The sequence below is a fragment of the Canis lupus genome, chromosome 30, assembly GCF_011100685.1.
Source record: "Canis lupus familiaris isolate Mischka breed German Shepherd chromosome 30, alternate assembly UU_Cfam_GSD_1.0, whole genome shotgun sequence".
Taxonomy (NCBI): Eukaryota; Metazoa; Chordata; class Mammalia; order Carnivora; family Canidae; genus Canis; species Canis lupus.
Window position 1 is genome coordinate 20,113,473 of NC_049251.1, and position 22,579 is coordinate 20,136,051.

Sequence of the window (22,579 nt, forward strand, 5' to 3'; positions counted from 1 at the left end):
CTTCATTTATTATTATTATTTTTTTAAAATTTTTATTTATTTATGATAGTCACAGAGAGAGAAAGAGAGAGAGGCAGAGACATAGGCAGAGGGAGAAGCAGGCTCCATGCACCGGGAGCCTGATGTGGGATTCGATCCCAGGTCTCCAGGATCGCGCCCTGGGCCAAAGGCAGGAGCCAAACCGCTGCGCCACCTAGGGATCCCTCTTCATTTATTATTAATTGATGATCATTAGTTATTGAAACAGTTTTTATAGAAAACTATGCGCATACTCATTTTATATCAAAATGCAAATATTATAATTACACGTGTAATCTAGTTTGAGAGAGATAATAGACTGGTGTCACTTAGAGAGGTGCTTGAATTCAGTTCAAAGATTTCAAATTGCTATCTTGAATACAATAGCTATATGTTTATTACTGCCTTATAAAAAATTCTAGGTGCATGATAGAAACTCTGTACATATTTTTAATTGAGTGAATCAGAAGTAGAAGCTCTTTATTCTCAACTTCTCCTGGCACATTTCTTCATGTCAGAAGTTCGCAATTGCCAGGGCTCCTGGGTGGCTGTCAGTGAAATGTCCTACTCTTGGTTTTAGCTCAGGTCATAGTCTCTGGGTCTTAATCCAGCCCAGCATAGGACTCCACATTCAGCGGAGAGTCTGCTTGGGATTCTCTCTCTCCTTCTCCCACCCCTCATTCACACACATTCTCTCCCTCAATCTCTCTCTCCCTCAAATAAATAAATCTTAAAAAAAAAAAAGTTCACAATTGCCAAAAGCATAAAAAATGGAACTTGAAAGATTAAGCTGGTGTAGGTATCTATTTTACCTTGTAAGTGTTTTAAAGCATACCATATTGATTATTTATAATAATTTGGAGAAATTTCAGAGTACTGACATTCTTCTGTTAGGTGTTGAAATATAACTTTCAGAGATTTTTTTTCTACCATACTTTCCAATTGATCGTCCTGTAATTGAATTATAATATGACTCCTATTGCTGACCAATGAATAACATAATTTTTAAAAAAGAGTTTATGAATAACCAACTATATCTTCAAATTTTAGTTGGTTGCCTGTTGAATCAGTAGTATTTACCTGTTATCTTGAAACTTTGCTTCAGGGGATGGAGAAAACTAACCAAGCAATAACAACAAAACCTAGAACTACACATGTCAAACTTACCTCAGAAGTATTTCCCTTAATTTTAAAAACACAAGATTAGGGAACTAAGCTTCAAAGAAGAAACGGATATCCTGTCTACCTAGTAAGGACATTTGCAAATTTGGGAAAGGACAAAACTGCTTAATTTCTGTGGGCTTTCCTAGATACGATTTGATCAAAAAAAAAAATCAAAGCTCAGTTTCTTTTGATATTTAAAGACTCCTTTTGCTTAGCCAAATCCCCAGGTAACCTTATAATCTTCCTGTTTTTAGTAGAGATTGCCTGGTTTCTTTTAAGCATACTCCCATTTCTTTGAAGATGGATTTGGAGCAGATGGATTTGGGAACTGTGTATTAAGCCAGAGAGTCTGGATGTACATTATTAAATTTTCTTCTTGTGTATTTCTCATCATAAGAAGGAGGCTGAATCTATTCTGCTGGTAAATAATCTGAACATTAATACTGAACTTCCCAGTCCTCTAAGGTACCTCCTGCTTATTACAAGTGCTCTCTCCTTTTTACCACAAAACATTTTCTGTGAGGGTACAATTTATTAGCCCTATTTGTTGCATTAAAAAATGTACTTTTTGTTTGGGAACATTCATGAGAAAGGCGATCACAGTTTTCCTATTTGGACAAGCGATTGATCAAGGACCAGGAGGATTTGTTCCCACATGGTAAATTCAACCATCCATCTAAAAAAAAAAAAAAAAAAAGGTAATTTTCTGATATATGACAGTAGTAATGAAAGTGTTTCCTTTCCAAAGAAGTTCATCATTTTATATATTTTGCATCATGATGCTGAGCATAGAGTCTGTTGTTAAGTTTTTTTAGTAACTAGATGGAAATGAGACCGCCAAGGCAAGCGAGGGTCCAAGAACAGATTTTATTGCAGGCACCCTCGGGCGAGGTTCCACGACTCACGGGGGAAAGAGAGTGAGTCGAGGAAGTCGCGCCAAGACAAGGTGGTAGGGGGTTTACATAACGTTGTAAGGCAGAACGGTTTCCTATTGGTTGGCTCATATGCAAAGGAAGGATTGCAATCCAGCCAGTCAGAGTGACCCTCACTATGCAAAGGAAGGATTGCAATTCGACCAAAGGTGACTTCCTCCTCTGGGGTTTGAAGGGCATTGGGTTCGGTTGGGGAAGTCCAAAGGAGAAGTGTAAGGGTCTGCTCAAGCTGTCAGCAGGTCATTGGTCCATTGGCGTCCCAAGTGGAGGTGGTGACAGGAACCTCAGCCATTTTGGCGTATCCACCATCTTGAGGAGTTTCCCTTCCCGCCTGGCCCCAACATCTATGTTCATCATAAGAATTTTGGGAGTCCTTCTATGCAAAAATATACACTCTTAAAAATGTTCTGACATACCTACCATTCACCCCTAAACACGTGCAGGGAATTCCATGTCAGCATCAGGGATTAAATTGTCCTTTGGAGGTAATTTCTGTCAAACAAATATATTTTAACTGGGTGTTTAATGAGTCTTTCATTTATTATAAAATGAAACTCCAGGAGTCTTACCAAGTCTAAGATTTTGTTAGACTATGGTCATGCATCCGTAATACCAAATGAGAAAAGCATTAAGTCAGTACTTTTCACTTTGGTGTCCTTAACAACCTTTACTTTGGTACTGGCGCTCTCAATTGAATTTATATTTGAACTAGAACTATGGGGATACAGTTTATTTTAAAGGCACTAGTCTATGCTTGAATCATGATCCTGCTTTCTGAGGAGAGTGCTGCTTAATTGATGAATGAATCACTCATTCCTGCAAGAAATATTTATTGAGGACCTCCCATGTGCCAAGGAGTTTTCTAGGCACTAAGGGATACATTACCAAAGAAGAAGGCAAGATCTGGTGTTTCAGGGAGTCCCTATTCCAGAAGATACAATTCATTTATTTGATAGACATTCTGAGTATTTAAGTATGAGGACTTATACAGGGCTTTGGGATACAGCAGTAGAAGATACCTCTTGCTTCAGTGAGCTAATCGAGATCACAGAGGAAGAAGAAATAACAAAAAGACAGCATAATCGAGATATACATGGGTACTGTAAGAGCACAGACATAAAGCGACCAAACCCAGACATAGATGAGGAGAGGTGTCAGAGAAAGCTAATGGTCAGCCTAAGGGTCCCAGCCTTACCTGTTCTTCAACTTCCACCATTCCTCCAAACCTTGTGCGTTTCATTACTTTCCTGTCTCCCACCGCTGCCTTCACATTCAAAGCCTCTACAGCTGAGTTCAAGTAATCCATAGCATCCGTGAAAAATTATGATGCTTTTTGCCAAAAGTGGATCCTTAAATGTTTGACCCTTTTAGGTGACAAGCATGTGTGCCATCACTGAAATGCATGCTACTTTGAATTCTAGGGAGCAAACGTAATAAATGCTATTTTAGTGTATTTCTACCATTTGGAATACGGATAATCTTTCCTTTCATCTTGTATGGTTTCTCTGCCATCTCCAAAGGTTCTAAAAACTATTGTCATCTTTATGGTACTTCTTTCCAATCATTTATTTTTATTAAGAAAAAAAAATGATCTTGAAATCTTTTAAATCAAAGGCATTTTAATCCCTTGAAAACCACAAGATGATGTGATTCCAGAGTGTCACTGAAAAGGCAGATGAGTTAGGTGATTGTCCTTCCCCTCCCCCTCCACATTGATGTCTACAAAACAATAGCAAGTAAGCTGAATCCAGATGTATTATTTGAAATACATGTGACTCCCCAACATTTTGCCAATAATCTTTGAGAATTAATGGTTGATAATATTGTAGCAATTGCTTTAGCTGAAAACATGCCAGTAACTGTGTCATTATTGGCAATTTAAGCATCATCATTTTTAAGTCTGTTACTCTAACTTTTCCCACAAAGCTGAAATTCCATTTGTTAAATTGGTTTGACACTAACCCCATTTTCTTCAAAAAGTAGTCAGGTGATTTAAACATTATTAATCCATTGTTTTCAATTGTGTCTGTGTGGGAAATGTTAGCAGTTTCAGAGATTACAATAGCACTTTTCGACCTATTTTATTTGAAGGTGTACTTTTTGAAGGAATTGTTTGCAACAAAGATCTATTCAGTCACTTTAAATTGCTAAATGTACTTTAAATCCTGTTTTCCCTCTCCCTCCTAGAACAATATAAGTAGCACTGAAACTACAGCCTTTAAAAGGAATTGATTTTCAAGGAGATGGTTAGAAGCAAGAAACTTTGTCTTGGCAATTACCACACATAAAGTGAGAGGGAGGTACTTTGCAAATTGAAGAATGTGTAGAAGCCTGTTAGCTAAAAACTCCCAAAGAGCAAAGGATGCCTGCAGATGACTCCCTGTTCCCTGCTTTCTGGACATCCCTATTAACCAGGGGCTCCAGTAGAATCAAATGTTGATGGTGAGAGGAAGTAATGTTTATGGCTGGACACAACCTGTTATCTGTATTCAGAAACGCGTAGCACATTAAAGCTTGGAAGGGTTAGATCTCTTCACTTCAAAGATGGAGAAACTGAATCTAAGAGTGATAAAATTACTTTTCTAAGATCACAGAACAGGATTAGAGTGAATTATGCCTATGCCATGGCACCTGTAACTCTAAATTAGCCACCCAGAATTCCTCCATCTACCCCACATACCTAAAAAAAATTGTTTACCATATTTTCAAGGCTTCCAAGAAATATAGCCACTAATCCTGATTAAAACTTCTCCTTCTTTGAAATTTCTCTTTTTTTCCCTTTTCCTCTTTCCATCATCTAAGAAATGTGTACATTAATGCATACTATTATCTTGATTATACTGACTGCCTAATCATTTATCATTTAGGTTAAAAGTTAACGTGAAATGGCAAGTTCAAAGTAGACTATTGTTTGGTACCAGAGGTACCATGTGTACCTCTTGTGTACCATGATCCTAGTCACAGTTTCTAGAAAAGGACAGGTAGGGACTCCTGGATGACTCAGTTGGTTTAGTTGATTAGTTGGTTTAGTTGATTTCTGCTCAGGTCATGATCTCAGAGTTGTAATACTGAGGCCCACTTCTGGTTCTGTGCTGGGTGTGGAGTCCACTTAAGATATTCATTATCTCTCTCCCTCCTTCTCTCCCCCTCTCTCCCCTTCTTCCTCCCTCCCTCCCCCCTTCCACTCTCCTCCCTTCTTAAAAGAAAAAAAAAAAAGAAAAAGAAAAAAGAAGACCGGTATTTTTACCAATCAGGGAAGAGGTTAAATTCATAAGAGTGACCTGGAAATTCTGAATTTCAGTGTTTTATTTTTAAAATTAATATCAAATGCTTAAACTTTTTTCCCCAAATGCCTAAACTTTTAATTTTATTATTACAACTCCTGATTAATTCCCCAGTCACTAATTTTAAGAAGATCATTTTAATGTAAGTTCTAAGAGGGCGCATCATTGTATCTTAAATTTTTAGACATATTGAGACATGTTCAATTAATTCTGGTCAATTAAGGAAATCATTTTTATGACTTGAATCTATATACCTTTTTCAAAGGTATAGGTAACAAACAATGAAACTTTTATTGCTTACAATTTTAATTATTTCCTAAGAAAAATGCCATTGTAAGGCTAATTTGATATCACAACTGATATAAAGGCCTAATGGAATGAAAAGTATCATTAAGTGACCTGCCAGGTTTTTCTCATTGTCCTTCTTTGGTTTCCACAACTTCACTATTCTCATCCCTGTTTTGCCTTAGAAATTATAAGTGAAAAATCATTCCATTAATACCGTCAAAATTAAGTCTCAATATATTTTTGTTAAGTGAATTCAAAGTGGTATATATTTTATATTAATTGTATAGTAAATTTTTTGCAACTTTGCATTAACCAGAAACTGGTAAGGTCTATGATAAACTTTGAAAGTAAAAACATTTTGTGGGTGATTCATTATTGACTTCTTTTATAAAAATCTTGTTTAATGATGTTTTAAAGAATAATATAGTTTATATACTTTTACATTATGTAGTACTTTAAAGTTACTTCTTTAGAAAAAAAAACATGAAGAAATTTTGTCTTTAGTCAAAGAGAAATTTTAAAGGATGTTAGATTACTTTGTTTCATGCTGAATGTTACAAAGAGACTTGTAAAATCAACAATAGGGCGAAAGTTGAATCAACATTTAAAATCTGTTTTATATAGATTTTTCTATATTAGGATAGATTAGGATAATAAAGCATGCTAATGGTAAATTATTTTAAAAATACAAAATGTATTTTCTAAATAACAAAAATCTCTAGCCCTACATGGAGATAACTTTGTGACCTTTTTAGTTAATAAGTATTTCCTGCCAGATTTTTGGTTGTTTCTGCTTTATACCTACATGTGCATGTGTGTGCATGCAAGTGTGTATGTTAAAATAATATGTAAAGATGTTTACATCTTAATTGTTTGGCAACTTACAGGGTTCCTTTGAATCAGTATTTGTTGACCACCTGGGTTAATTATCAGCATTCACCTGAAGACCTTAATCTGAAATCTGAGCCTCTAAAAGTGTTCCACTCTTTCCCATGACTTTATTTAAATACAGCTTTCCTTTAGATTGGAGAAAGATACTTAACCTGCTTCTATTGATGGGTTTTCCAAATATAAGAGCTGGATTCCGCCTCCTCCCCTCCCCCGCCCATCTAATCTAAACTAGCTGTGAATTCTTATCTTGCTGGATATCCCCAGGATATACTGTTGCCAGTGTTCTTTCTGCCCTTTTTTTTCTAACTAGCTTCAAATCCCATTGCCTATTCCATTGCTGTCTTACAATCTTGAGAGTTATATACCCTTTAATATAGTGAGTTGGTGCGGGAAATAAGAGACAGCTCTTTACTGTCTTGAGAAGCCATTAGTGTGGATTAGGAAAGTGGCTGACAGCCTTACTGGCCAGCAGCCTAGGTCCCAATCTCAGATATAGCATAAAAAGTGTGATGTTGCTAGAAATATCTCCCCATTTCCTCTCTAGTCAGGTTAATATTTTAGGAGCTAAAACACTAGTCAGCCACTGAACATCTCTCAATCTAGCAGGCTGCCCTAAAATTAGGCAAAGTCCTCCTGGATACTGGGAAATCTTTGACTAGTACTCTAATTTCAAATGCTTTTATGACTTGACATTCTTTTTTGTTTTTCCTGGATATGTCCAGGAAGTTTTGAGTGGAAGTTTTGAGTGAGTGAATCATATGTAGCTACCTACCTTTAATAATACCCAAGAAATCGGGCAGCCCGGGTGGCTCTGCGGTTTAGCACCGCCTTCAGCCCAGGGCCTGATCCTGGAGACCAGAGATCGAGTCCCACTTCAGGCTCCCTGCATGGAGCCTGTTTCTCCTTCTGCCTGTGTCTCTGCTTCAATCTCTCTCATGAATAAATAAATAAAATATTTAAAAATAATATTAATACCCAAGAAATCATCTCAATTAAATTTAAATCAGAAAGCAAAATAATTGTCTATCCTCTAAGATGAATATATGCCTAATGCTCTAGAAAATTTAAAATATACAGCGGTTATAAGCAGAATGTTATTAACCTTCAAAGTTATTGTTATCATTACTATTAACTGCTATGCACTTCAACAAATGTTTATAAAGCAACTATATGTTTTGATAAACTGCCACACTCAAGGTATCCAACCACATGCCCTGTATACTCTAACTCAACATAAATACCGTTGGCTCACATTGTTTTGTTTTCATTAATAAACATTGGTCAACTCCTGTGTGGAAGAAAATACTATGCTACTGGAAGGCTGAATAAGATAATAACCAAGCATGAACTAAACACATGCTGAAGGAAGCAGATGCATGTATAAGTAATACACAACACTGTAGAGAAGAGGAGGATAAGTTAAGTGAAATATAGAGAGATGGTTTTGAACGTAAATTGCCTGAACTCCAATCCTGAATCACCTTACTTGCTCTGTGACTTTAAGAAAGAAAAACTATTAGGGGGTGCCTGGGTGGCTCAGTCATTTGAGTGTCTGACTCTTGATTTTGGCTCAGGTCATGATCTCAGGGTCATAAGATCGAGCTCCATGTCCTGCTCTGTGCTCAGCGAGGAGTCTGCTAGGGATTCTCTCTCTCCCTCTTCCACTGTCCTTGTGTCCCTGCATTTCTTCTCTCTCAATCTCTTTCTCTCCCTAATAGAAATAAATCTTCTATTTATTCCTTTTAAGGAAAAAAAAATAGAAAAGAAAAAATGTTTAATTACAGCAAGCAGGGAGGGAGTCAGACTTCAAAGCACTAACAAAACAAAGCAAAAACATAACATACCTAAGATGACCTAGTTTCCATGGAATTCTTGTGCTGTTCTTGGTGGGACACTAAACTGGTGTTCATATTTTAAGAGGTCATAATAAATTTTCAGATATAACATGAGTAAAATCAAGTTCAAGATTGTTTTGTTAGAAACTTTAGGTTTCAGAAAAATATTTGAGGTTTTTTTTTTTTTAATCTTGGAGCTCAAAAACAGTGTGATTCTGTGAGTTTTAGATTATCTCAAGATGCGTGTGAGTTTTAGACTATCTCAAGATTATTTTCTCCTTCTGACTGTGGTGTGTGAAGTGCTTAGTCATTTTGGAAGCAAGGCAGAAGTGTCATTTTTTGCTCCTATATCTTCCCAAATTGTTTTTTCCTGCTTCCAATACCTACTCATTTCAACTTATCTTTATACCACTTCAGAGTCATCTTCCCAAATTTTTCTGATAATGTCAGTCCCCTCTGCAAGAATCTCCACAACTTCATATAGTCCATGTGAGAATGTGGAAACTCCTTAGCTTGTGACCAACAGAATCTGGCCTTGACCAGCACTTTACCTGGGTGGCCCCCAGCACCTCCTCACTTTTCATCCTGTTTCCTCTTCATGCAAACTCCTGTCATTCCACTAACATCTTGTGAAGGTCACAGTGATGTGTGTTTGTCAAGTCTAACAGTTTGTTTTCTGTCCTCCTAAGATTTTCTCACTGCACCCAACAACATCAATCACCCTTTATGTACAAATCTCCCATTCTCATGGTTTCTCTGATTCCAGTAGCCTGCCTTTCCTTTTACCCATCTGGCTTTTTTTTTTTTTTTTTTTTTCCATTTGGCCTCAGTCATAGAATTCACTCTTTTTTTTTTTTTTCTTTCACTAGTCCCTTGCATATTGGTGTTTCCAGGTTCCACACCCTGGCATTTCTCTTTTCTGGCTACATAATCTTCCTGGACGATGTTATCCTTCCTCCTGGTTTTGACTGACTCTGACATGTTGGTGACCCCCACATCTAAGTGTCCAGTTCAGATATCCAGTAACCTGGCAGACATTCCTATGTAAAAGCTCTGCAAGCTACCTTGGGTTCAACCCAACCGAACACATGATCCCTACCTCATAATTTCTTTCTCCTTTTTAGGTCCTAGCTCATTTGGCAAAGGTACCAGTTACCCAAACTGAAACCTTGGAACTTAACCATTTCTCTTCCCGACTTCTCATTCCTCACCAGTCACCAAGTCCTGGCAGTTTCTCTTCTCTCAGTGTTTTCAAATTCATTCCCTCCTCCATATTTCTGTAGTCACTGCCCTAGTTCAGACACCCACCATCTCTTCCCTAGATAGCCTCCTAACTGGACTCTCCAGTCTCACCTTCTTTCAAACCATCCTTCTAAAGTCTGCTCCCCACCAAGTTAATCTATTTAAAATTCAACTCTGTTGATGGTACTTTCTATCCATATAAACAGCTAGAGTTCCTTGAAGATATATATATTTTTTTCCTACATTGACTCTTAAGATTTTGGGTTTTGTTTGAAAATAATCTGATCTACAATATAGGTCCAATTTGCCTAACATATTTCATGAGACTCTCCTACACACTCTCTAACCCTGTCTTTGGTCTGACCAAGAATAGAATATTCTCTGGGAAATCTGGGCTCTACCAACCTAAAATTGCTAGGGTTCACTGTACACAATATTTTATTTTCCACATTGTGCCTTGGTTTTTATTATTCTATTCCCCAGAATACATCTTTTACCTATTGGTGACAATAAGCCCTGTGCTTGGTTTGGCTATTTCTGAGTCATGCATCAACCCTTAACACAGCCCTGCTTTGAGATCCATCAGGGCACAATATGCACACTCTAACTTACTCTTCCTTGGCACTCTGTTTGGCTTTTCTTTCTCATAACTTTTGTATAACTGTATTACATTTCTTCTGTGACTGATTCTCCCATTAGTCTGTAAATAGATTCATTACTAAACACCTAATGCCTAACATAGTATCTCACATTTAGACATGTTAAATAAATATTTATTGAACCAAAATCTAGCGACACTAAACTCTTGACTCTTCCATGGCCATTACATGAACTCTAATCCTCAAGACCTTGACTCAGACATTTCCCTCTGATTTCTCCTCTGTGGGCTTATTATTAGCAGATTCAAATCAGCCTTTGAACCTGTGTCCTCCAGACCTCCTAACTTCCTCTAGCCAATGGACACCTTTGTAATAGCACTTTCTCTTACATGGGAAAATTAGTGTTTAATGTGTGTCCTCTTAGAGTATGCATATTTTATACCAGGAACATTAAATCAAGTCTAGATTCCTGCCATGAAAAATAGTTCCAGAGAGATAGCAAAAATGTAGTTATTGCAAGGAGAGTACTCTAGCCAGATGTGTTTAATATAAAAATGGATGAAAAGTTTAAAAAAAAAAAAAGACACTACAGTGAATTCTAATTCTGTTTCTAATCAGTTCTAATAAGAGAAAGTATTATAATCTTACCATTTAGCTATAAATTGAAATTGTTTTCTGAAGAAAACTTTAAAGTATAAAAACCAGGGGTGCCTAGGTGGCTCAGTCAGTTAAGCATCTGCCTTTGGCTCAAGTCCAGATCCCAGTGTCCTGGGATGGAGCACCATGTCAGGTTCCCTGCTTAAGAGGGAGCCTGCTTCTCCCTCTCCCACTGCCTACAGCTCTGCTTGCTTGTACTCTTTCTCTCCTTCTCTCTGTAAAATAAATAAGACCTTTAAATAAAAAATAAAGCATACAACCCAGTTTATTTTACTGTTTTTCTAATTTTATGAATATGTATTAACATTAATGATAAGTACATAGCAAGGATTGCATTAAACTAGGTAACTCAAATTATGTCTCTCATTCTGGTTTTAAAACATTGCTTTGGGGCCCCCAAAGCCACAATTTCATAGGGCATTTTCATCATTAAAACATTAGCTTGCCAACTCAAAGTGTAAAAGAGGCAAAACTTGCTTGTTTATATCCCCAGCCTTCCCACACTACGTTCATTTTCTCCTCAGATGGCCTATAAGCGGTGAACAGTGTTCAATAATTGCATCATCTTCATTATAAAACTTTCAGTTTCACCTACAGACTTTACATGATAAGCCCCTTCAGAATCTGTATTATGTTTCTCCATGATTTCTACTCAAAGTCCCTGCTAAACTGTTACCGCCCTTGTTGGGCACCAAAAATCAGAAGATGGCAGCTACTAAATTTACTATGTAACTTGGGGGCACTAGGGAGACATGGATCATTTTTTAAAAACCAAGAGCAAGATTAGTCATCCTGTTGACCTCCAGTATCCCTTTAAATATATAATGCATGCTCAGGATAATAAACTTCTGGTCTTTGGGTTTCTTACCACTTTATTTTGACAACTAATGTTTCTATATCCCTTGTTCCCCCTAGGTATGTATATTTTCCTTGTGCCATCCCCTGAACCATTGCATTTAGGTATTGCGTATTCCATAACTCTTAACCTCTAACACGGATCTAACAAATTTCATTATTTGTGAATTGCAAAAAAAAAAAAAAAAAGAAAAAAAGAAATCTAGTGTTAGTTTTTAAATTTCTATATCTTTATATTATTTGTGATATTCTTAATAGATATTATAATTAATTTAGTGTATAATGAAGTCAAAATAGATATCATTTACCTAAAAGAAGCAATCAGTTATAATGTCTTTCTAGGGTTAAATAGCAAAACCTCATGTAAACTCCCATGGCATGCTTTGTTATTCGTAATCCTCAGAGATCCATGTTTAAAAGTTTAACCTACTTTTATCAGCGAGTATCCTGACAAGCTACATGAATGGCCTGGCTGAGTTCTAAGACAAGCCACCATTTCCAGGACCATAATCCATTTCTTTTGAGGTGTCATTCAGGGCATTTATTTATGTTTGTACAATCTGTGTTTGAGTTCAAGAATACAGAATTCAGATATGCCTAAGTGGAGGATAAATTACTGATGTTTAAGAGCAAAATAGGATCAGATTACATACTGAAAATGTCTTTCCTCCCTGAGTATTTTATCTTTTCACTTTTATCGTAAGCTGTGCTTTCAATTTTCAAGTCTTTTGTTATAGTTCAAATGAAACAGGTTTTCTTGAGAGAAGTAACAGAACTTGAACGCTGGATGCTTCTGATGTCTGTGAATGATACTATTATTCAGGGTTTAAAAGAAATGGTCTTTAAGCATAAAGCTGGCATAATTCAATCTGTCCTCACTATTCATCTGTTTGCTTTTATTAAATCCTGATTGTAGCAAAATGCTAGGAAAACAAAATTGCTTACGGAAACTATTTTTATGACAAACGTCCAGAAACTGGACTCCAGTCAGATGTTAAGTTCACTTGTTCAGTACATGTACAATGAAAGGAGAGCCTCCTGCTGCATCAGTGTGATAGGAATGCAAGAATGAAAGGGCATTCTGGTTGAAATATGGCATTTCAGGAACTGACTAAGTGACAGCCTGGTTACTGGAGAAGGGGGGACTCCTGTGTAATTGCTTTCCGACAGTGCTGGATTCCACTGGAAATTGCACTTAAGGTGTGTACACACAACACTCCCCTGGTTGAAAGGAGTTATGTGCTCATCCCTGTGACAAATCACAGGTTGTAATTAAACCACTTCACCTTTGTGAATGAGAAATTTTTAAAAGCTGAGATTGCTTTCTTTTCACTTAGTAGAGATTGTGGGAGTTTTCTCTATTTTTTATAGATGTAGTTGGGAATTAATTGCTGACATTAGAAGGTATGTTGTTATATGAATTAATTGGTTTATGTTTTGAAAGTGCTTTATGGTTTTGTCTTATAGGCACTTTTCATGTCTGTCTTCTAAATACATGTGCCCTGGTGTCCCTGCTGTCATGAGCACCTTGTTGGCGAATATAAATGCTTTCTATGCTCACACAACAGTTTCAACGAATGTACAGGTTTCTGCCTCAGATCGATTTGCCGCTACCAACTTTGGTGTAAGTATTTTCGGACTTTCAAATTTCTACTAGCTTATGGAGGTTAGACTTTGGATTCTAGGTATTCTTGGAATTTTATCTGCAGGAGGCACATCTTGAGGAATATCTTTTAGTATAATGGGCAAAAGCTCAAAGTTCATTGGAAACATATCCTGTAAAATAACTTCGACAATCAATAGACATCTTCATTGAATTAAATCTCCCTATCTGGAATAACCTCTTCCAATGAGGAAATACATAAATATTGTGAAAGAGTACTGGGATTTCATAGGACTTTATGTATGCAGATTTAGGATTTGCCATTTCAGATGCTATTCACTGATAAAAGGGGGTTTGGTAGTTCTCTGGAGTCTATTAGACTCCATTTCTACCTACTATTGGCTTTTACTGGTATTGATAGATACCAGCATATCTTCTAAGTGAAACATAGTAGGTGTATAAACAGTCTAAGAACTATTTGTACCTAATTAAGAACATCCACCTGAAATATTCAAATGCATCAAGGATGTGTTGAAAAGTAGAAATGCATGTATCCCAAGGAAATTCAAGTATTTAGCTGATGTACCTGTCAATGTAGCTCATTCTCTGTAAGCCTCATTAAATTGAAATTGCCAAGACCAGAAATAGGATAGAAATTAATAGTAACTGGCTGGTAAAATGGTGAAGATCTAAGTTAAGACAAAATTAGTGAAGATGGAGAAGGAAGGACAAACTGTAGAGCTTTTCATGGCATAGATTCAACAATACGTAGTGTTTTTGAGGATGTGGACAGTTGAGGAAAAAGAAAGCTGTCTGGATAGATTCCCAAGATTTTGACTAGGGCACCTGGTAGGCAGTAGCTCTGTTTAATAATCCTATGAGACAGGTATTTTTATTCTCGTGTGTGTGTGTATATACATGAAACTAAGATCCATTGTAGGAAAATAATTTCATGACAACATAGTTATTTTCCACTGTACTTCCAAATTCGTTCCCTGAATAGATTTTTGTTATTGATTATGTTGTTAGAAATTAAATTTTGGGTTATGTGTCATAGAATAGAAACAAAAGAGACTTGGCAAAAAAAGTATGTGAAGCCAGGAGACAGGGGAAATATGCTGTTGTGTATCCTCTTTCTCTCTCCTTTTCATCTAAAAGAAAATGCACGTGAGGCATGTGAATTGAGTTGGAATGAATCAAAGGAAAAAGTAATTGTTATTTAATGACAAATAGAATTAAGTACTAGTACGAGAAAACACTATCTGGGTTAGGAGTCATGGGATTTGGGTTTGTATTCAAATTTAGCAAGGCAGTCCTGTCATTCGAGCCTCGGTTCTCAATCTGTTCAATGAAGATAACAACTACCTGTCTAATGTGTTTCTCAAACTGAAGATGAAAAGCAAATGAGGTAAAATGTATGTAAGCCAATTTGTAAAAGTTGAAAATGCTCCACAAATATCAGATTTGAGGATTTCATCTCTCCTGCCCTACCTCCAGTACAAATAGCGTACCACAGATACTTCTCTTAGACACATTGAGTCTTATAAGAGCCAGGACCAAAGAACATTCCCTGGCCAGCTCAACAAAATACTACTATAACCAATAACAGACCATCAGAACAGTTTTGTTTTAAAAACCTCATCGTGATAACATGATTGTCTTGAGATTTTACCTATAACATACAGCACTCAGTGCTATGAAATTGTTTTGCTTTTAATATTTGCCTGGGCATCTTGTAGAGAATGATCCAACCTTATGGAACACTGAGCTTCATAGCTCTGAAAAAGAATATGTGTCTATATGATTAATATCCATCATAAAAGCTACCTGGAAGAAAATGAGATAGAACTTCATGCTGGCCCAAAGAAAGAAACCAAATTGATTACTTTGCAGGGACAACATGATTATAAAAAAGTTTATTTTGTAAATCAAATAACTTACTGTAGAAGATAGCCAAAACAAGAATTTTTTTCCTCAAACTACAATTTGATAAATTGATGATTTAGTATATAAATGTGACTGTATTATTCTTTACCTACTGAAAGTAATGTTCTTTGCTCAGTCAGATATATCTAAGTATAATGTCTCCCATCTCCAATTTAGGGCCTAGGGTTCTTAGTTACCTGAAATCTGAATTTGACCTGTTGCTTCTGACTCCAGAATGCCATTATATTGGCCCTTCTTTATCCTTCTCAAGGATGTAACCCAGACATTTTGAGTATCCAACTTTTCTTACGAGGATTGTAAACAAACACATATTTTAGAAAAGAAAACCATCACTCTTACAGTTCAGACATTTTTGTGTACAATTGTAATTTCTACTCATGATTTAAATGTAAAAAGGCTTCAAAAATGATGTGAGAAGGACAGAATACTTGTTGCGAAGAAGCATAACAAACCTTGCAGAGGAAAATGGTTAGAGAAATTGGATGAAAATGATAATAGTGTTGTATTATGAAAGACAAAGGAAAGCTATTTCAAAAAAAAGGAATCTATATGACACTGTCAGCTGTTGCAAAAAGTTCAAGTAAGATGGGGAAATACTTATCGGGAAATTGGAGGTAATTATTTAGTGAAGCAGTTGACATAGACACCTAATTTCATTGGGTCCTTTAGTGAATGCCATAGATGAATAGTTGTGTAAATTAGGTTCATTTATTCACTAAAATATAATGCAATCACTAAAAATCATGTTTTTAAAGAAAAGTTTATAAAGTTGAGCACTGTCCATGATATAATTATAAGTGAAAAAAAATACAAAATTCTATAAGCAATCTAATTCCAACATTAAAAACAACACATACAACTGGTTTAGAAATAAGACTTGGAGGGAATGTGCCAAGATGCCAATGATACAGCCACCTGGTGGGATGACAGCTCATATTTTGTTGTTTTGCTTTGTATTCATCTTTATACTGAAATTATAAAACTTTCCTATATTAATTTTGTAATAAACATGTGAATCAAAGGGTGAATATGGCTGAGGAAACAGACTATTCTTTTAAGGAACTTGAATGAAACGGGAAAGATTGGTCAAGGGAAGATTTTGCCATGAAAATATTTTTACTGGCTGGTTGGGTAGGAACTTTTTTTAATTTAATAAGGTAAATTGAAACATGTTTATAGATTATCAGGAAAGGGATTAGTTGTGAGAGTAAAGTTACAGATTTATCAGATGGAGAGTAGGTGATACAGTGAAATCCCAGAAGAGAAGGAAGAAAAAATAGTCAAGAGATAAAAGGCGGGACATTCTTCAGAATAAGAAAGGACAAATTCCCTTCTGAAATTTCAGGAATAGTGTAAGTGTCCTTGTGGAGAATGCTGACCTTTTGATATAGGAGTGAAAAGCTGGGGGATCACACCTCGTTTCTCTAATCTTCTCTGTGGTTGTCTACAAGGATAGTAAATGCTCATCTACAAGACAGGTGCTGTGATACAGATGCAGGAGGTGAAGGAGGTTGTGAAAGGTTTAGATAAGTTACCAAAGGGAATAGGAAGAGAAATACTTCAGGGTCATGTCAGAGGATTCCTAATAAAGCTGAAGGTCTCCTCTGATGTTGAGAAGCATAAATTTACTCTCATGACAATGCTCGTGGGTCTGAGCTTTTCTCAGAATTTTTTTTAGCATTCTGATGCTCATGTAACAGATATTGGCAGATGACTGGATTGACTCTAGGTTGAAATTTCATAGAAAAAAAGGAATGAAAGGGTGAATGAATTCGTATATAGACGAGGCTGGCGAGAGAGAATAGTTGAAGTGATTGACCATGGGGTCTAGGTTTGAGAAGTTGCACCAGGGGAGACAGAGAGACAAAGGATTTGGGTAGGAACATTATACATTTCAGTTAGAATTTCAAAGGAGAAGTCTTGGGTCCAAGATGTAGCTCTGAAAGTAGATTGTTGAAAATTGAGTATAAAACAGTTATAGTTTACTTAAACCTACTCACAGGCAGTGACTGCTGAATTTTCAAGAATATTCAAGTTAGTTGTTGAACATAGCCATCCTTGAAGCCAGAAGAAGTATTGAGAATACTAATATCATGGAAACTGGCAAATGCTAAAAATCAAGGCATTTTTCTTTTGAAGACATGACTTAGCATACCATTGAGTGTAAAGGTTGCTTGGAGTCAAGAAGATTAAAGAACTTTTTTTGAAAAAAAAAAAAATCCCCTTGGGTATGGAAAACACCATGAGTAGATCAAGGGTTGGAAAGGAAGGAAACTCCATGAATTGGGACTCAATATCTTAACTTTAAAGAAAAGTCTTTAGAAAATTTATCTAGTGAATTATATTAGAACATAAATATACAAATTATTAGTAAATAAATTATTAGTAAAATTCATATTTATCTAGTTCATTTTTTTATAACATGTATACCCTCTTTGCCTCAGCCAGTGTTGGGCAAAAATAAATAAGCTAATATTTCATTGCCATTATATATGTAATATATATATATATATATATATTTGTCCACTTGTTCATTCAATATGGATTCATGCAATTCCTCATGTAAGGCACCATGGCAGATAGCGGAGGGATTGAAAGATATGTGTTGACCTCTACTCTCTGAAATTTATGTTCTTTTTTATATAAAAAGATTTTCTTTATTTATTCATGAGAGAGGCAGAGACATAGGCAGAGGGAGAAGCAGGTTCCCTGCGGAAGCCCAATGCAGGACTCGATCCCATGACCCCAGGATCACAACCTAAGCCAATGGTAGATGGTCAATCACTGAGCCACCTAGGTGCCCCTGAAATTTATGTTCTGATGGGATGATCAAATAACCATATGTAACAATAACCAAAACTCACAATATGATTAGTGTCAAAGGAGGTTATACTTATAAATTTGCTTTGAGATTGAAAAGGAGCAAGAGATTGATTCTTTTCAGGGATTCATGAAAGTTTGACAAAGGAAATAGGGCTTTAAGGGATGAGTAGTATTTTCCAAGGTCTAGGAAATAGTATGGAAACTACCTTAGATCTGGAAAAACATTTGAGTAAAGTCAAAATAAGATACAAAGTAAGTCCAAAGTGTGTGGAAGGTAGCCTGCCTACTGAGTAGGGCAAATAAAATAAAAGATGTTAGTATAAGAAGAATCTGTGCTCTATTGGATTGATACTGGATTGTTAAGGGCCTTTAAACCCTACTAAGATGTTTGGACATCATTCATGAAGTGTAGGGTATAATCTGATAGAATCTTTGATTTAGAAAGAAAACTCGGTATAGGAAATGTTGCAGAGAGAAAAGAGAGAATATGTATCAGACACAGTTCAGTTGTAATAGAAACCATCCTAGAAACTTTAAGGAGAAAAGGATTCAGCACAGGGGATTAGGTACTTATAATATCACTTGAAGGACTGGAGGAAGATTCTCATGTAATAATTCTCAAAATATCACAGTGAAACTGATTTGAACCTAAAGCTTACTTACAGTCAGGAAGGTGAGGAATCAGAAGTCCGCTTCAACTGCTAATGCAGCTATCTTTTTGAAATCACAAAACTGATGACCAGAGAACGGGAAATGAATGTTTCCAGGACTTGACTTAGCAGCAGGAGGAAACGGAGAAGCAAAAAGTGGGCCTCAATCTCTTTTCTGCTTTCCAAATGTAGCAGCATACATGCATCTAAGAGGCAGAAACTAAGGTAACTGCATAAACCTATCTGCAAAGGAGTTTGGCAAATATGGTGCTTAGTTTTCCAGTCTCAGACTATAGGTAGCCACACTGAAGAAAGGAGGAGTTAGTAAACCAGTTCTGTTTTGAGCACAGGTGGTCTAGATGGAAATTAGTGATAGGGTTGATATGCTAGTCTTGACAGGGCAAAGTGGGACAGGGGCTTAGAGAAAATGAAGTTGATGTGGCAAAGGAGAAAATGGATGTGGGAAACATTTTAGAAGAGATTGTTTCTTTTATGACTTGACAAATGATTAGTTCTGGGAAGAGATAGATCTAGGTTTTATGCTTCCTAGACCTTATATAATTCAATGAGACTTTTTTTTTTTTAAAGATATTATTTATTTGGGCAGCCCTGGTGGCGCAGTGGTTTGGCGCCGCCTGCAGCCTGGGGTGTGATCCTGGAGACCCGGGATCGAGTCCCGCATCGGGCTCCCTGTATGGAGCCTGCTTCTCCCTCTGCCTGTGTCTCTGCCTCTCTCTCTCTCTGTGTCTATGAATAAATAAATAAAATCTTAAAAACAAAGATTTTTGTTTTTAATTTAACAGGGGGGGGAAAAAAGCACAAACGAGGGAGTAGGAGAAAGGGAAACAGACTCCCACTGAACAGGGTGCGATGAGGGGCTTGACTTGAAGCTTGGGGCTTGATCCCAGGACCCTGGGATTATGACCTGAGCTGAAGACAGATGCTTAACCAACTGAGCCATTCAGGGGCCCCTGATGAGACTTTTATTAAGAAGAATGCAAATTATCAATAAAAAAGTAATATTAATTTTTAAATTATTTTTTAAAGATTTTATTTATTTATTCATGAGAGACAGAGACAGAGAAAGAGGGGCAGAGACACAGGCAGAGGGAGAAGCAGGCTCCATGCAGGAAGCCTGATGTGGGACTTGATCCCAGGTCTCCAGGATCACGCCCTGGGCTGAAGGTGGCGCTAAACCTCTGAGCCACCCGGGTTGCCCATAATATTCATTTCTAATAAAAAATGAATCCCAGTGAATTATAAATTACTATGACACCAAAAACATTACAAATTTCACAAAAACAATATAATATTTTCATTAATTAGCTTTCTGATACATCTCTTTAAAAGTTTTTCTAGAGTTTTTGACTGCAGGTTCATTGATCATTTCTTCATATAGTGAAAATCCTGAAATATATTTTTTTATTGAAGAAAGGTAATCCAGTCTTTAGAAGAGTTGATCATACTTTTTTTTAGTTGATCAAACATTTTAATTTGATATTTTAGAGAAGTTTCCATTAACTTCACAATTCATTGACAATGCCACACATTTTAATGATTTCCATCAAGTTTCAGAAAACATTTATTATGTTTCTTTCATATGCGATGTCGAAACAAAAATTGTACCCAGGAGAGTTAAACAGGCAATGAAAACTTAATTTGAGGGTGCACCTGGGTGGTTCAGTGGTTGCCAAAGCATTTGTGTTTGGCTCAGGTCCTGATCCCAGAGTTCTGGGATTGGGTCTCTGCATAGGGCTCCCCATAGGAAGCCAGCTTCTCTCTTTGCCTGTGTTTCTGCCTCTGTCTCTTATGAAGAAATAAAATCTTACAAAAAAAGAAAAAGAAAGAAAGAAAGGAAAGAAAGAGAGAGAGAGAGAGAGAGAGAGAGAGAGAACTTAATTTGAGGCTATTGCCAGAGCGGGAGAGGCTAGGGTTCACCCTGAGCTCAGCTATACTAAGACAAATGTTGAGTTTTTAAGGGCTGGAATAAGCTGGAAAAAAAAAAAAAAAAAAGCTGGGCAGCCCGGGTGGCTTAGCGGTTTAGCGCCGCCTTCAGCCCAGGGCCTGATCCTGGAGACTCAGGATCCAGTCCCAAGTCCCAAGTCCCACGTCGTCGGGTTCCCTGCATGGAGCCTGCTTCTCCCTCTGCCTGTGTCTCTGCCTCTCTCTCTCTCTCTCTCTGTGTCTCTCATGAATAAATAAATAAAATCTTTTTTTTTTTTTAAAGCTGAGGATATTAAGGGGAAGGTTAAGTGGCATGTGACCAGCATTAACTTTTCGATGGGTATGCAAATATCTTTTTCTGTGATGAGGCTGTCTGTGTTTACTACTTGACACATACCAAAATTAGTCTCCTACATTCCCCACAGAGGCTGGGACAAGCCTGTCCCTTTGATAGCTCCCAAATACTTAAGGAAGACATTCCTGGGTTGTAAAGCAACCTGGCAAGAGGCTTTTTAAAAGATTTACATTTCAAAAAAAGATTTACATTTCAAAGGGACAGAGAAAGAATTTACAGTTTTTTAGAGAGAATGCTCTAAAAATTAAAAAAAAAAAAAAAGATTCGGGTCTAGAGTCAGGGAGAAACCTGTTTAAAGTTTAGTCAAACTGAGAGAAATATTGAGGCTCTCTTGGTCACTGGACAGTATCATCTCAGGGCTTTTCTAGCTTGCCTATGAAGTGACTCCTTAAATACTCCTTTAATTGATCACATTTATTAGTTTGTCACTGATACCATCATTGTAGTGAATTTTATTATTTTATGATACCTGCTGATATCAGTATTGATCTCAACTCCACAAGAAATGTAAACATATTTTCAATATGTTCCCATGATTAAATTTTCAAAAAAATATCGAGGTAGGTTATGTATTATTTCTATTTGAAATGCTCTGTTCTTTTTAATGAATTACTACTTTTGATGATACTATCTGGAAAAGTTCTTACAATTAGGTAGTCCAAGTCAGAATATTTTCAATCCTATTTTTACAAAGTTTACGAAAACCTGAGATCATGCGAACACATAGCTAGGGCTCCTCCTAGGGAAGCTGAAGCATCATCATCAGCTTCGAATTAAATCACTCCCTGCTTCTGGAGTTGAGATACTGAGAAACAAAGAAATGGAAGAGAGAAGTCAAGGGTGATGCACGGTTTTTACGTCCCTTCCTTATAAGAGCTTTCCCTTCTACAGTTCCCAGGATCCCGGGGCAATATGTTGACATTTCTTGTTGATTTGAATCCACTTGTGGAGTAGCAACTGCCTACCTCTACTCAAAATCTCCCCTGTGCCCTTGGGCCAAAACCAACCCACTAGTTGGTTTTGTATGGGTCCGGGACGTGAGAATGGTTTCCACATTTTAAATGATTAAAAAATATCAAAAGAAGACTATGATTTTACGACACATGAAAATTACAAGAATTTCAAATTTCACTGTTCAGTGGGCACCTGGGTGGCCCAGTTGGTTAAGTGCCTGCCTTGGGCTGAGGTCATGATCCTAGGACCTGACATGAGTCCCTAGAGCTCTCTGCTCAGAGGGGATCCTCCTTCTCCCTCTCCCTTTGCCCTTCCTCCTTCTTATGCACACATGCTCTCTCTCTCTTAGATAAATAAAATCTTTAAAAAATTCCCTTGTCCAGTAAACACAATTTTATTGGGGAATAGCCATTCCCATTTGTATATATATGGTCTATGGGAGCTACTGTGTTTCAGTGGTGGAGTTTAATGGTTGTGACAGGACAGGTGACAGGCTGAAAATATTTACTATCTGGCTCTTTACAGTTTTCTGACCCCT

General features: G+C 36.8%; 1 protein-coding gene across 1 annotated transcript in view; it reads left to right on the forward strand.

The window, feature by feature from the left end:
* UNC13C (unc-13 homolog C) overlaps positions 1–22,579 on the forward strand; it is a 542,478-nt gene that overhangs the window by 262,944 nt on the left and 256,955 nt on the right. The window contains 1 exon segment of the mRNA XM_038580464.1: positions 13,233–13,389. Coding sequence (XP_038436392.1) covers positions 13,233–13,389 — 157 coding nt within the window.